This window comes from Arachis ipaensis, chromosome B10, assembly GCF_059453495.1.
Source record: "Arachis ipaensis isolate K30076 ecotype BB chromosome B10, ASM5945349v1, whole genome shotgun sequence".
Lineage (NCBI taxonomy): Eukaryota > Viridiplantae > Streptophyta > Magnoliopsida > Fabales > Fabaceae > Arachis > Arachis ipaensis.
This window is the reverse complement of record NC_142435.1, coordinates 146,917,728-146,932,336: the sequence shown is the minus strand read 5'-3', so window position 1 is coordinate 146,932,336 and position 14,609 is coordinate 146,917,728. Positions and strand designations below refer to the sequence as shown.

Below are 14,609 nucleotides of genomic sequence, written 5' to 3'. Positions count from 1 at the left end.
CATGGACCTTGTTGTGAATCCTCTTCCTCTTTTAACATTTTGTTTCTTCCTACTTTATTACATCAGCAAAAAGTTCTCTGTATACCCCTTACTCCAACAAATTCAATGAATGACATGTTTGCGTCACCACGCACGTTTTCAGCTTCTTTGCCGGCGGCTGACCCGTTTACCAAAGGGTTTGCATTAAAATTAGACACAATGGGCTCAGGCCCATTAGCATTGTTCCGACAACAAAAAAACTTTTTTTACCAAAATTCTTTTTTTTTTAATAAAACTCAACACAGTAAGTGGAGCAAAGAGAGCAAACAAAAAGGAAAAACACCAAACTAAGGCATAAACTAAACAGCACAACTACATAATATCCTTGTCATCTTCGGCATTGCCATCAACAACAGAAGGGATCCACACGTAACCATTCCTTAAAGTTAATGAAAGTCAGGTGGATTATATCGTCAACCTCTTTTCTATTATTCTGAAAAATCCTTCTATTCTTTTCAAGTCAGATATTTCAAATAATAGCACAGAAAGATACCATCCACCTTTTGTGTTCCTGGCTCCTATGAACAAACCTATATAATCCCCAACCGAGACTTAGTTAAAAACTTAAAATAGCATATTAGCATACTTTTTAATATGTTGCATTTGAGTTCGAATGTTAATAATATTAAATAATAGATAAAAATTCTTAAAAATGTTAGATGTGTGAATATGTAATGTGTATGAGTTTGTATATACGGTCCAAATAAATGTAATTAAACTATATAATAAGAAGATAAGTTAAGTTTGTTTTTTTTTTTTTTTACTGAAAAAAATTCAGTTTTTAACCTATTTGCATAAATTTTATAAAATAATAAAAAATATTATCTGTTTTTAGCATTTTAAAAAGAAAAAACTAAATAGAGTAAAAGAGCTTCTGTAATAAAGTGAACCAAATGCATCCTAAATTCCGTCGAATTCGCAAATATTAATTAGCTTGTCACCAAAAAAAAATTACCTATTGTTGATCCATGACTTGAGTGATTCCTAATTAGCATTAGTGTATGTTTGGGCGCCATTATTTTGTTAAAAAAAGATCTTTTTTCAATGAAAAAAGATCTTTTTTTATTTTTTAACGTGTTTGGCAAATTTCTAGTAGTAAAAGTAAAAGCACTAGTAAAATAAAAAAAATATCTTTTTTGAGAAGCTGTAATTTACATCTTTTTTTAAAAGATCTTTTTTCCTTAAAAAAAAGATGTTTTTCATGTAATAAATGAACAAAAAAGTACTTTTATACTGTTATACCAAAATATAATTGATAGATAAAAAAACCTTTTTACATGAGATATCTAAACATAAAATTACTTTTATTTTTCTATAAGATCTTTTAAAAAAAGATAACTAAAAAAAAAATTTTTTTTTAAAAGCTCACCCAAACAAGCCTTATGGACATTTACCAAATTTTTTTATTTATTACACTTATTCCTTTATTTGTATTAATATTGTATTTTTCACAAACTAATATTTAGTGAGATTGTGAAACACACAAAAATAGACTAAAAATAAAAATAGAAGCCCGATTCCATAGTTAGACCCTATTCCCACTCTCCATTCCTATTTTCTTTCCAACTCATTTCACATGTGGTTCTCTTTTTCCAACAACCACTGATATCACACTATGATGTTACTATGTTAACCACCTCGAATCTGTAGTTTGATCTAATTTTTGTTGAAGTCTTTTTCCCCTTCATCTTTTTAATCTTTGTTCCCCTTAAAGAAAACATTGATAATCAAGTTTTCCGGAATTGTCCCTATTTAGATCTATATTGTAAACTCTAATGTTCCCCTTAAGATTCAGACGCTACTAATTTAGCAATGAGACATAATTATTTAACGATTAGATATTTTTGTCAGAGATGTCTGTAACTCGTATTTGAGTAAATTCTTGGAACATCATTATCAAAATGATTGAGAAAAATGTGTCCTCAATTAAGGTCATTGTTTCTAGAAAGTCATTACTTTTGTTATTCACAATGACATCAACCTTATTTCTTATGTCTTGGTTCTTTGTTTTGCATTCCACAAGTCAACCTCAATCCATTGACAACAAGTTAATACCCAATTCGAGGCGTTTCTCGAATAATAACAACGACTATGCTACGTGGACACCAGAAAAATATGTCGAGCCCTCGGTCGGAAACCGGGCAATCCTTGTGAATAGTAAAGATGCATCATCATCATCTCAAGATTCATATGATGAAGGTAAATGCAACAAAAACAATGAGGAAGTTGTTATCAAGATTTTCATGTATGATTTACCATCAAAGTTCCACTTTGGACTCTTGGATTGGAAAGAGAAGAATAGTGTTTGGCCTGATATTAGAGGAGCAATACCTGGTTACCCAGGAGGATTGAATTTGCAACATAGTATAGAGTTTTGGCTCACATTGGATCTACTAGCTTCGGAAATTCCTAATGCTCCAAAGGCTAGTGCTGCTGTTCGAGTTCATAATTCAAGTGAAGCTGATATCATATTTGTGCCCTTCTTTTCATCTCTAAGCTATAATCGCTACTCCAAGACCAATCAACATGGACAAAAGAGTAGGAATAAGGTACAACTTAAATTAGTCTATAGTGAAAATTCATGTGCAGTCAACTTTACATAAAGTTATAGCTGAGAGCCGTTAAATGATTTGAATATTTGACTAAATTTTTATCTAACGGCTCTCCTTTATCAACTTCACGTAAAGTTGGCTATACTGAGTTTCCACTTTAGTTTATATATGCATTGTACTCTTTTTTTATTAGATTTTTTACCATGGAATTTTTTGTAAAAAAATAAAATAGCAACTTTTATTTGTGCTTATTTGGACGCGATTAAATCGGAAAAAAAAAATTATTTTTTCAATGAAAAAATATCTTTTTTATTTTTTAGTATATTTAGTAAATTTCTAATAGTAAAAGTAAAAGAATTAGGAATTTTTTTTTTGAAAAGTTACAATTTACATTTTTTTTAAAATTTTTTTCCTTAAAACAATGATATTTTTTACATAATAAACGAACAAAAAAGTATTTTTATCTTATTTTATCCAAATATAATTGATAAATAAAAAAATATTTTTATATGAAATATCCAACTATAAAATCATTTTTACTTTTACAAAAAATCTTTTAAAAAAATATTATTAAAATTTTTTTTTTTTTAAAAATGACGTTCAAACAAGCCCTTTATCTAGTAAATACTCAAATTGGTCCTAATAAATTTTAGGTTGAACATTTTGGTTCCTAATAAAGTTTTTTTACGTGAAAAGTCTTTAAAAATTACTTCGGTTAAGATATTGGCCTCGTTTTTAATAAAATTTTTAATATGGGTATTGAACAAATAAATCATTAACAAATATATTATAAGACATTTTGGTTCTAAAAAATGTCATTATAAGAAAAATTAGTTCTTTATACATAAGATCAATCTATCTCAAAGACCGCCAAAGACATAAAATTTTGTGTGCGGTCAAAATATCCAATTTAAAATTTATTTAAAATTAATTAAGTGTTATTCTCATATATTTTAGTAGATATTTTTTTCTAGAAGTTTTTAATGCTTAGATTGATAATGTAAGAAGTAATAATAATTATAATCTCTTGTGTTGTGCTTTTTTTCTAAAATGCATTTATTTTTTAACTTCAAAAGCCAATAATCCAAACACACTCTCACTCTATATATAAACTTAATTTTATTTTGTTAAATTTCGGTGAAAACACACTCTCACTCTATATATAAACTTAATTTTATTTTGTTAAATTTCGGTGAAATTTACTTACTAGTAGTATTATTTTTTTCTTCTTGTTCTTATCTAAATTTATTGCAAAGTGATTTTATCTAAATTTATTATTTTAACACACACCAACTAACAAAGGAAAAGAATGAAAAAAGGTACTACAAGAAGAGCTAGTGGAGTATCTGGCAGGGCAAGAACTTTGGAAGAGATCAGGGGGAAAAGATCATTTGATTTTAGCACACCATCCCAATAGTATGTTGGATGCAAGAGTGAAATTGTGGCCTGCAACTTTCATACTTTCAGATTTTGGAAGATATCCTCCAAACATAGCCAATGTTGAAAAGGATGTCATTGCACCCTATAAACATGTTATCAATTCCTATGTCAATGATACCTCCACATTTGATACTCGTCCAACGTTACTCTATTTTCAAGGAGCAATATATAGAAAAGATGTATGTATGCCTCTCTTTCTCTTCAATATCTTTCTTTTATATATTTTCATCTTTTTCTCATTGAAAGGATTTACATCTTAGTTTAAATAGTCCGTCAATAACTCAATATATAATTAAATTTTTTAGATAAAAATTTTCGGTTAAATTCCTACTAACCAATGCTATTAAAAAATTCGAAACATTTTGTTCTAAATGTAAATATTCTAAACATATTTGATTTTTTTTTTTAAAAAGTAAGTATAATAGAAACTAATTTTTAATTAGTTAGTACTAATTAATTTTTTATTTTTATTTTTTAGCATTTAGAATTTAGGTTTTTTTGTGACTAAATAGAATAGAAAAAAAAAAAAAAAAACAGAGACAAAACCAAATTAATTGGCTAGATTCATATTTAAATCTATTAGATGTTGAAATTCACTCCATGGTTGACTCCAATTCGAGTGAATGTCCACGCCAGAAACAGCTGCTCTAGCTATACAATCTACAACACTATTTGCATTCATCTGAATTAAAAGAATAAAGACTTTCCAATTCTAATTCATAACCTCATGTATATGCTTTGCCAAATCCCATTTTGAATATCCTTATCAAGCATTCTTTGGTTTACCAAGAAAAGAGCTTCTAAATCGTCTGTTTCACAAATAGCCTCACGAAATCAACTATCTCAAGTTAGAAGTAAACCTCTCCAAAATCGCATACAATTCAACAAAAAGAACACTGCACACTTCGACTTTCCCAAATTCCAGTGCAACCTTTCAACCAACATCCATCAGAATTGCGAATGATACAACCAAAACCAGCATAGTCAAAAGGAGGTTTAAATTTAGAATTTAAAATTTACAATAAAAGTTAATTTTAAAAAATTAGATGATATCAAAAATAAATTAAACAAAATATATATATTTATACACAAATTACATATCATTTTTTATAGTTGATTTTAATGTATGCATATCATTTTTGTTTTTTATTTTAATAACAATGATGAAATTAGTAGATCCGTAAACCTTTGTTAATCTAATATAAAGATTTAATTAGAGACACTCTTAAATTATAATCACTTAACTAATTCTTAATAAGGTGAAGACTGATATCCAATTGTTTTTATATAAAGTTAATAGTTAAAAGTCATTAAATAATAATTTAGTAAGCATACCAAATAATTTAACATTTTCAACTAACAACTTCACATAAATACATCTACCTATGAGTTTCTATCTATCAATAGTTTGTCATGTATTGTTTGTTTACTGGTAAAGACTCACGTGTTAATGTGAAGTTGTTAGTTGAAAAATATTAGATAATTTGATATGTTTGACTATAAATTATCATCTAACAGTTTTCAATTAGCAACTTCACACGTGAGTTTCCATGTTGATGATGATTAGGGAGGCGTTGCACGGCAAGAGCTATTTTATCTCTTAAAAGATGAAAAGGACGTACACTTCTCATTTGGAAGCGTTCAGAAAGATGGAATTCAGAAAGCCACCCAAGGCATGAGATCTTCAAAGTTTTGCCTCAACATCGCCGGCGACACTCCTTCGTCGAACCGCTTGTTCGACGCCATTGCCAGCCACTGTGTCCCCGTCATCATCAGCGACGCAATCGAGCTCCCATACGAGGATGTTCTCGACTACTCCGAGTTTTGCTTATTCGTTCCCACAAGAGATGCTATTCAGGGAAACTATCTCATAAATTTGATCAGGAATGTCACCAAAGATGAGTGGACCAGAATGTGGAACAGGTTGAAAGAAGTGGAACCGTTCTTTGAGTTTCAGTTTCCATCAAAGGAGGGTGATGCTGTTCAAATGATTTGGCAAGCAGTTGCACGAAGAGTTCCTGCTGTAAGATTGAAGATGAACAAGTCTAAGAGATTTTCTCGCTGTCCTTCTACTACTACCTCTGATGTAGTGGAAAAGTCCATACATGTACCAAGTAATTTTTGGTGAGAAATATTAATAATATATCTATTTTTCGATGTTGCTTGTAAGAGTTTAGGAGGTATTTATATCTTTTATGTTGGATTTAAATAGAAAAATCTAAATCAATTAATATAAGGCTAATTGGTTAGCTAAACAAAATTAAATTAATATGTATGAACTATTAAATAAAATATTTTAATCATTTAAAATATAAATTAATAAAATACTAAATATTATTTGCGTTGTTTTATTTTCATTACAATAAGTTATGAACATTTCTCCTTGTGTCACGATACCAAAACTAATTGTATTGTAAGTTATTGAAGTGATTATTTTATCTCCTGAAACACATAATACATGGAATATTCAAAATGGAACCAAGACTCTTTAGTATTTACTACTACAACTTTTAAGCTAACTCTATTAAGGGTGTGTTTGGCAAACACATTGGGGAGGAGAGAAGTCTGTCTGAACTTCTTGAAAGTTTCACTTTAATGTTTGGCAATTTTTATCCTTGTGAACGCAGAATTGATTCTGCCTCTGAACCCACGTTTAGGAGAAGCTCAAATTTGTAGCTTCTGCATTTCACGTTTCAGGTTTCACGTTTAGGAGAAGCTAAAATATTTCTTTTTTACCAACCCTACCCTTCATTTTCTTTTATAAGAATGATACTAGTAACTATTATCTTCACAGTCATTCTTTGTAGTTCTTCCTACTTCTTCATAATTTTTTAGTTCTATTTTTTTCCATCAAAATCGTTCAGATTTATTTCAATCACTGACAAATTGAAATTTTTTTATTTTTATTTGATTTTATTCATATGAATTTTATTTACGTTTTATGGTATTTTGTTTGTTCATATGATATATGTTATTGGTTTTATGGAATTTTTATTATTTCTTATCTGTATAATTTTTTTCTATTCTTTGATGTACTCTATTTTTGTTTTGTATTAATTTTTTTTATTTTTTATTCTGAATTTGTAAAATTTGTAATTGTAATTATTATATACTATGTTTATTATCAAAATTTTGAATAATATAAATTATGATCCTATAAAAAAAGGACAAAATAAATAAAAAATTAATTATAAGTAACAATAGAGTCATAAATAATAAAAATTTATAGTGTAAAATAATACTAAATTAAAGAGTACTGACGATACTAAAAAAAATTATAGAATATTTTCTTTTTGTGTGACATTATAAAATTTATAGTACTCTCTTTTATATGATAAATATTTTCTTATATTTTCTTATATTATAAAAAAATTATAGAATATTTTCTTTTATTTTTTATTGTATTTATTTTATTTATATGATAAATATTTTTTATATTATTTTTTATAGTATTCTGATTTTGCATGTATATAAAATTGATGTCTATTTTAGTAATTTTTCATCTAAAAGTGATTTTGAGTAGTATAATTCAAACAACATTTATTTTATTATAATCAATTTTGATATAAAGATTACCAAACATAAATCACGTTAACCCAAACTAACTTATCATCAAAATCAATTTTACAAAATCAATTTTATGCAAACTCTGGTTTGCAAACTGGAATCCAAACACACACTAAGTCTTTCAAATTTTAATTGAGTCAATGATAATTTTCTTAATTATTTTGAGTACTAATTGATTCATTAAGGAAACGAATAAAATATATTATGGAACGCAAATTGTGAGCATTATGATTAGCTGTGTCATTGTCTAAGGGATTGGATTTGTGTTTGAGCAATCAAAACTTACTTGTGTCATTATGAAAGGTTTAATTATTTGTATGGGATAAAGAAAAACAAAGAATTCATCTTTTTTTGGGAATATTTATTTGTACAAGAAAGATGAAGACCCCAAAACACAAAATGGACAAAAAAGTAAATTAATCTGAACTAATAACAAACTACATCGCTGTCACATATCAGAGACAGACCAAAGATATGCTTCTCTATCTCGAGCTTGCCTCTCATTTGTTCTCTTGAACATTTCCTTCTCAAAACCTACAACCAGAGAAAAGCTTAAGTCAATCATTCAACACAAGCGAATAAAATTGTCTATAATCACCCCCCATAATAATGAAAGGTAAAAGCCAGGTAGCAAAAACGAATGGTAATGTAACACCTTAATGCTTTTAAACTGAGTTGAGCTTTATTTGGATTATATTTAGTAGTTGATATTCAAAACCTTGCGAAATTCTTTTTAAAACAAATATGAAATATTTATATAAAATAATTTATATATAAAAATATTGAATAACTAATTTTTATTAGAATAGTTACTAGTTGAAAAATATAAGTGGATTTGGAAATACTAACATGAAAAACGGGCGTGCTAAACTTTGAAGGCACATAAATGACAAGCTTTACTTATACCAAATAATCATAAAAAGAAACATCATAGTTACAATTGCAATCACTCAATAAAAATAAAACAAGCCACACAGAAAATCCTAATTCTCTTAATTTGTATAACTATGGCTAAAACAATCGCATATTCTTCCTTCTTAAGGTAAACGCTTAATGTTTTGTATCTACGTCTTCGATAGCTTGCTCCTAATAGTGCACTTGTCTTTTCACCTCAACTGAGCAGTGTAATGCTCTGTATTGCATCGTTTCTGAAGATGGTATGGAGAGAGGGGTGAGAAACAAAAGTTTCTCAATAGTTTATCTATATGGTGTCATCGTATCTATCCCCAGCCACTCCGAGTTTTAAAATAAAAACAGTGATAATGCAATGTTGTTCAATTATTATTTCTAAAAGTCTTTGTTAGTCAGAGTTGTGTGATTTTTAGATGCTTCTTATTTACTTATGTTATGACATGTGTGACACATACAAAATGCCTATAGCATTAGAACCTATAGAATGCAAACTCATAAATCTTGATTTGATGTTTTCATAGGCCGTAAAGCAAGGCAAAATAAATAATAAATAAGAGAAGAATACTAACATTGGCATAAATAAGTCAAATAGAATAGATCTAAATAAAATAAAGATCTTAAACAATATCATCCATAAAAAAAAAAAAAACTTTGGATAAAATAAGGATCTTTGAATTAAATAATAAACATAATCATAAATTAAAAAAAAGGATAAAAGAAGAACAATCATGATCACACTTGTAACAGATTTATCTATCTAATTTAATTTGAATTTAATTTTGTACTGAACTTAAAGAATAAAGCTAGTTTTCTTATCTTTTCATGTAACTAAATATCATTCAAATCCAATAAATATAGAATTAATTATGACTATATCTTAAAAGGTTGTTTATTGTCGGTTAGAGATTTACTACCACTAGTGTTTTCATATATTTGAATTTTAACCTAAATATGTTAGTTTTTCAAATGCATTATTTCCTAATTTTTTATTTTGAATTTAAATTTTAAATCATTACCATTTCAATTAATTAATTAGTTATTGAATAATGACTTGATTCAAAAAGTTGGGATGTTACTGGCAAAATGAACTAACCATTACTACGATCAACTCCATCCCAATGTCGTCCCGGCCTTATCCCATAGCGATTTGGTGCAGCATCTAAACCTCTTTTCAACCAGCTGTGATCTGGAATATCTTGCGGAACAACAAAACCTGATTCTTTCATCTTCTCACCTTCTCCCAAATCTGGAAGAACAGGCTCTGGATATTTTTTCTTTACCAAATGTGCCATAGGATCACCCCATCTTAATCTATCCTTGAGCATGTTGTCAAGTTCTGGATCGTCCCTGAAAGAAAACAAAACCATATTTAGTTATTTACAGCAACGAAGATGGGAGAAAACAGCAAAAGGATTCATCTTTTCAAAAGCAATTTGGTGAAAACAACATTACATATCAAGGATAGCCTATGACCTGTTAAAAACTAGGTAGTTATAGTGTACATAAAGAGCCAAACAATAAAGGTAAAAAGCCATATAGCAGGTTCAAAACTATGCTTGTAGGTATTAAATTTTGTTCATGTCTCGAGGTTGAGTAAGATGATTTTTTTTTTCAACAAAAGAGGAAGTATTGATGCCAACAAACATAAAAGAGTATGGATAACTAACTATAAATGTAAACCATGATAGATGCACATAATCTGCTTGACAGGTAAAACTATTAAGGACATAGTAAATTAGCTCATCATGTCTCTTGAGTCAAAGTAAAATGAATTAAGAAAACCCTACTCAAGATACAGGATGCCTGCTGACAAGAGAATCAATTAGCAGTTGCTAGACTCCCTGGTAGTACTTGGGAGAAAAATATGAACCCCTCATGAAACATATAAAGCAGCTTACAGCTGAAGTGTAGGCATCAAAATATACTGAGTGAATGATTGCTTGTTCAAATGAAGTTCTATTTGTTTGAGGCTATCTATTTAGATTTTAAGGGACATTATAAACCCAATTACTAAAAATCTATAGAATGTTGAATTATCACAAACAGTCTACCCTAAGAGATTAAATACATGACAATCATATTCAAAATAATAGGTCACTATAATAATACAATAACAAAGGTAGAACAATATACAATCAAGTTTCTAAATATTTATTGTAAAGAAAATTTTCATGACAGGAATCCATGTTAAACTATTCTTTTTGTATACCTGCTGCGTGCAAAAGGCTTCTCCTTCTCAGTTTCTAGTTCCTTCATCCTAGCCTCAGCTTCCCTCTTCTGAGCCAAGCCCTTGCCCCACTCTATTTCCTTCTCCTGAAAATCATGATGATGGCTAAGAATCAAACTAAATTTTCACACCCTAGCACGAATAACATCTTTTGGCTTATAAAATACATAAAATCCTGCGGTATACCTTTGGCTTTTCTTCTACTTTCTGTTTTGACTTCAAGTATTCTTCCTTGGAAATGCGTACTCCTGCAGTATTCAGAATTCGAATTAATTCACCAATTCATGTTCATTGAAAACATCAAATAGACTAAACAGAAACATCAATAAAAAATTAATTTCAATTCCTTACCTTTTACTTTATCACGATATACTGGTTCAGCACCACGCCCACTGATTGAAGGATCCATCATTTTAAATCTGCATAAAGGAAGATCACAATTCATAACATGTTTAAACCAACACAGCAGATTCTAAATGCAAAACCAATGCCCCCTAAATTTTGAAGCCTTTTCAGCTTGTAGCATGACTTAAGGTAGATATAACTATCCCAATATTCCAAACAACCAGTCATGTAAAAATGTTCTAAAACTAATAAAGAAAAAGAACCTACAGACATAAGCATGGAAAATAGCAAATAGTTGTACATGTACAACAGAATGAAAATTATAAATAATTGAAAGATTACCTCATCAAATCATCCTTCTTCTTTTTGTCAATCTCTTCTCTGATATCTTTACCAGAAATCAAACCTGTTTTTCTGTCACTGACAGGTGCTGCATTGGACTTTTGGTGTTTCCGTGGTGGAGATAAATCTGGAGACAAAGTTGGATGTGAAACATTTTCAGAGAGGTTAGGTGAATGACGGTGAGAACGACCAGCCAAACTCCCTCTTGCAACATCCTTCTGCCGTTTCCTTGGGGGTGAAAGGTCTGATTCCTCATATCCATGCGAAGTGTCTTTCATTGGAGAATCATGACGACGACCACGAGGTGGAGAAATATCTTGCAAATCAGAAGTCTTATAATTCTTATTTTTGTCATCATATATTTGGCGCTGAGAACGGCGAGGGGGAGAAATGTCAGGACTCGGGCTATGATGACCTCTGCGAGGCTGTCGTGGAGGTGATAAATCATCGTTTACATTAATAGGATCAACAGGCTGAGAAGAAAGTGAAATCCAACCACTTCCATCCTCAGATATAGCATGATAAGGACGCCTAGCCCTCAGCTGCTCAAGCCTCTTCATTCGCTTCACTTCAATGTCTTCATCAACAACTGGCTTCTCCTCATCTACATATACATATAGATTACGTTTATTGTGAAACAATAAAAAAACAAAACATTGGAAATAGTATAAAATGAAAAGATATCAATGTTTCTTATTTACCAGATGATTTCTCATCATTATCTTCTCCGAGATCTACGGGTTTCTGCCAGGTGGGATCTTCATCCACAACTAACAAGCCACTAGGTTTTGGCTGACTTTTTTGCTTCTGCTTCTTCTTCTTCTTACTTTTCTTCTCATCTTCAGTGTTACTTTGATACCTTTTCAAATAATCCTTCAGTGAGTTGGACTGCATTTTTTCCAAGATTCTGAAAACCGGACCGGTCATCAAACCATTTTAGTCACTGGTTCATTGGTTTACTGGTCCAACCGGTCTAACCGTAGTTCAACCGGAAAAACCGTTCCATAATAAAATAATAAATAAATTATAAATAAACATCCTAAATATCTTTCAAATTTAAAACCCTACGTAAAATATCACCAACTAAATGTAATTAATCATCAAAATATGCAATAACTTGCTGCAAATTTGTTGACAATTAACATAATTATACTTCCATTAAAAATAGCTGGATTGAATTACAATGCACAAGTTAAAGATAGAGAATACTGTCTTAATGTAGCTAAGTCAAAAAGTAAAACAAAAAATGATAGTGTTGCCCAATAAACACACAACAGAGCCCGAAACAAACACACAACACAACAGAGGCTGAAACAAAAACACAATAAAGCCTGAAACAAAAAGAATCCAACACGGATGAGGGGTAGCAAGTGGGCGGAGATCAAGAACAGGGACAGTGCAACCAAACAATGAAAACAGAATTTTGTTTATATAACAAAACAATCAAAACATGAATCATACAATCACTAATTGCAAATTTTTTCTTCACAAGAACAGAACAATGAAAACATGAAGCATATAATAAATCAAAAGATCACCAATTGCAAATCTTTTAATAAGAACAGAAGTTAGAACAGTGAAAAATGAAGAAAGATTAGTAGTTTTCAACCCAATTTTAACAAAGCTCATCACAATGATTAACAACAAAAAAAAGCAATGAAGAAACAGTGAATCAATAACATAGGCAGTGCAAATTCAAGAAACTTTAATAAAATTTAACTACAGAAACAGACAGTAAAGCAGTAATAGAGTTATCAATTTAAAATTTATCATCAAATACATTCAGTGAGCAAAACCAATCAACCAAGTACTGACTGGGCATTCGGAAAAAAAAAAAGAATCAAAAGAACATTTAAATCACAGCAAAAACACAACAACAATAGGAGCATCTAAAACAAAGTAACCCAAAAAAAAATCTAAAAATCACCATTGCTGAAAACAATGATTTGATCCATGTATGCTCAAAGAATTAAAAGCTAAGCTTACAAGAAAGTGAAGAATACCAAAACCAAAGAACCTTCAATCACAGCTTAAATCAAGAACAGAAAATAATAATAAAAACAAAAAAATTAAAAGTAACAGAAGAACAACAGAACAACAACACAAGAACAATTAGCAAATTAACAAATTCACAATAACAGTTAAAATTTACCAGAAGAACACTAATGCAAGTGGAATCGTCATGCTAATATGTTTTCTGCAAAGATGCTATTTGTGCAGCTAAAATTTCCTAATTACTAAGATCCAATTATTCTAATTTCACATGCAATCAACTTACTAAGTTTCTAAAAGCTAGAAATTATAAAACCAACCAGAAATACGGTTAAAGCATTTCATCAAACATGTCGAGTGCGGTAAAATTAAAACAAAATAAGAGAATTCAAAGCTTAATATCAATGTGATAGAGAAGAGAACATAACTATTGTAACTTTAATTCAGTCTATGAAATAATCCAAACCACTACCAAATCAAATAGTTACTTATTGTAATAGAAATCAGAAGTTGCAGAGTTTCAAGCAGAGTATTGGTGTTGTGTGAGTGTATTGTCTGGTGGCGGGTTTAGGGAACTCACGGCGGCGACAAAAGAGAGCAGTTCCACGGCTAGGTGGAGCGCGCGGGTTGGTCGCAGTGTTTGAAGCAGAGCAACGTGGCTTCGAGACGAACACGAATCCGAACTCGAACGGTGAACGACGAGTGAACGCTGAGCGAACGTGAACGGCGAAGAACGCGAACGAAGACGACAGCTGAACGAAGACGCGAACGTGAACGGCAAACAAACGGCGACGGAAGCGCGGCTGAGTAGACAAAGACGCCGGACGCCGAGCTCGAGGAAGCAGCCGCGATCGGTGACAGCGAACAGGGGTTGAAGAGTTGGATCACAAGGGAAGCTAGATAGACGGACGGATCGCAAACTTTGAGTGCGACGGACGCGGCAGTATGCCACTCCTTGTGGCGGTGGTGTAGGCTTACAGTGCTAGGGTTTTTTGGCTGGGGTTGTGTGATTTGATTTCTTTCTGAATGAAAGAAAGAAAGAAAGAGGGAAAGGGAGAAAGAAACGAAGGAGCTTCCGTTGTAAACCGGGCGGGTCCCGGTTCGGTCCAACCTGCCGGTTCTTTTCCGGTTCAACAGTTTTCCACCGGTTTTTTAAACGACGGTTTTACATCTGATCGGACCGCTAATGTTGT

The 14,609-nt window shown here is 30.7% G+C and overlaps 2 protein-coding genes across 3 annotated transcripts; one reads left to right on the top strand and one right to left on the bottom strand.

Annotated features, from left to right (window-relative positions):
* Positions 1 to 1,940: 1,940 nt before the first annotated feature.
* LOC107621261 (putative arabinosyltransferase ARAD1) lies at positions 1,941 to 6,159 on the top strand. The gene is made up of 3 exons (XM_021113555.2): positions 1,941 to 2,588; positions 3,911 to 4,210; positions 5,599 to 6,159. Exons 1-3 carry the CDS (start codon positions 1,941 to 1,943, stop codon positions 6,157 to 6,159), a joined length of 1,509 nt encoding a protein of 502 aa, XP_020969214.1.
* Positions 6,160 to 7,864: 1,705 nt separating this feature from the next.
* Positions 7,865 to 14,463, bottom strand: LOC107623495 (pre-mRNA-splicing factor of RES complex protein). 2 transcript variants are annotated; one of them, XM_016325784.3, is made up of 8 exons: positions 13,997 to 14,463; positions 12,126 to 12,331; positions 11,425 to 12,028; positions 11,089 to 11,156; positions 10,924 to 10,985; positions 10,720 to 10,823; positions 9,604 to 9,857; positions 7,865 to 8,132 (listed from the first exon to the last, which is right to left on the bottom strand). In XM_016325784.3, exons 2-8 carry the CDS (start codon positions 12,316 to 12,318, stop codon positions 8,047 to 8,049), a joined length of 1,371 nt encoding a protein of 456 aa, XP_016181270.1. In that variant the 5' UTR covers positions 12,319 to 12,331; positions 13,997 to 14,463; the 3' UTR covers positions 7,865 to 8,046. The 2 variants fall into 2 exon arrangements, with proteins under 2 accessions (XP_016181270.1, XP_020969261.1); XM_021113602.2 differs by lacking the exon at positions 13,997 to 14,463 and having other exon boundaries at positions 12,126 to 12,351.
* Positions 14,464 to 14,609: the final 146 nt, after the last annotated feature.

Excerpts from the sequence above, each read along its gene's own strand:
- LOC107621261 (XM_021113555.2), top strand. The coding sequence starts at position 1,941 with ATGATTGAGAAAAATGTGTCCTCAATTAAGGTCATTGTTTCTAGAAAG. Across the intron at positions 2,589-3,910 it reads GACAAAAGAGTAGGAATAAG|GTACTACAAGAAGAGCTAGT; the intron begins GTACAACTTAAA and ends GAATGAAAAAAG. Across the intron at positions 4,211-5,598 it reads GAGCAATATATAGAAAAGAT|GGAGGCGTTGCACGGCAAGA; the intron begins GTATGTATGCCT and ends GATGATGATTAG.
- LOC107623495 (XM_021113602.2), bottom strand. The coding sequence starts at position 12,351 with ATGACCGGTCCGGTTTTCAGAATCTTGGAAAAAATGCAGTCCAACTCA. Across the intron at positions 11,157-11,424 it reads AAGAAGGATGATTTGATGAG|ATTTAAAATGATGGATCCTT; the intron begins GTAATCTTTCAA and ends TCCTTTATGCAG. Across the intron at positions 8,133-9,603 it reads TGGAGTTGATCGTAGTAATG|GTTTTGAGAAGGAAATGTTC; the intron begins GTTAGTTCATTT and ends CTCTGGTTGTAG.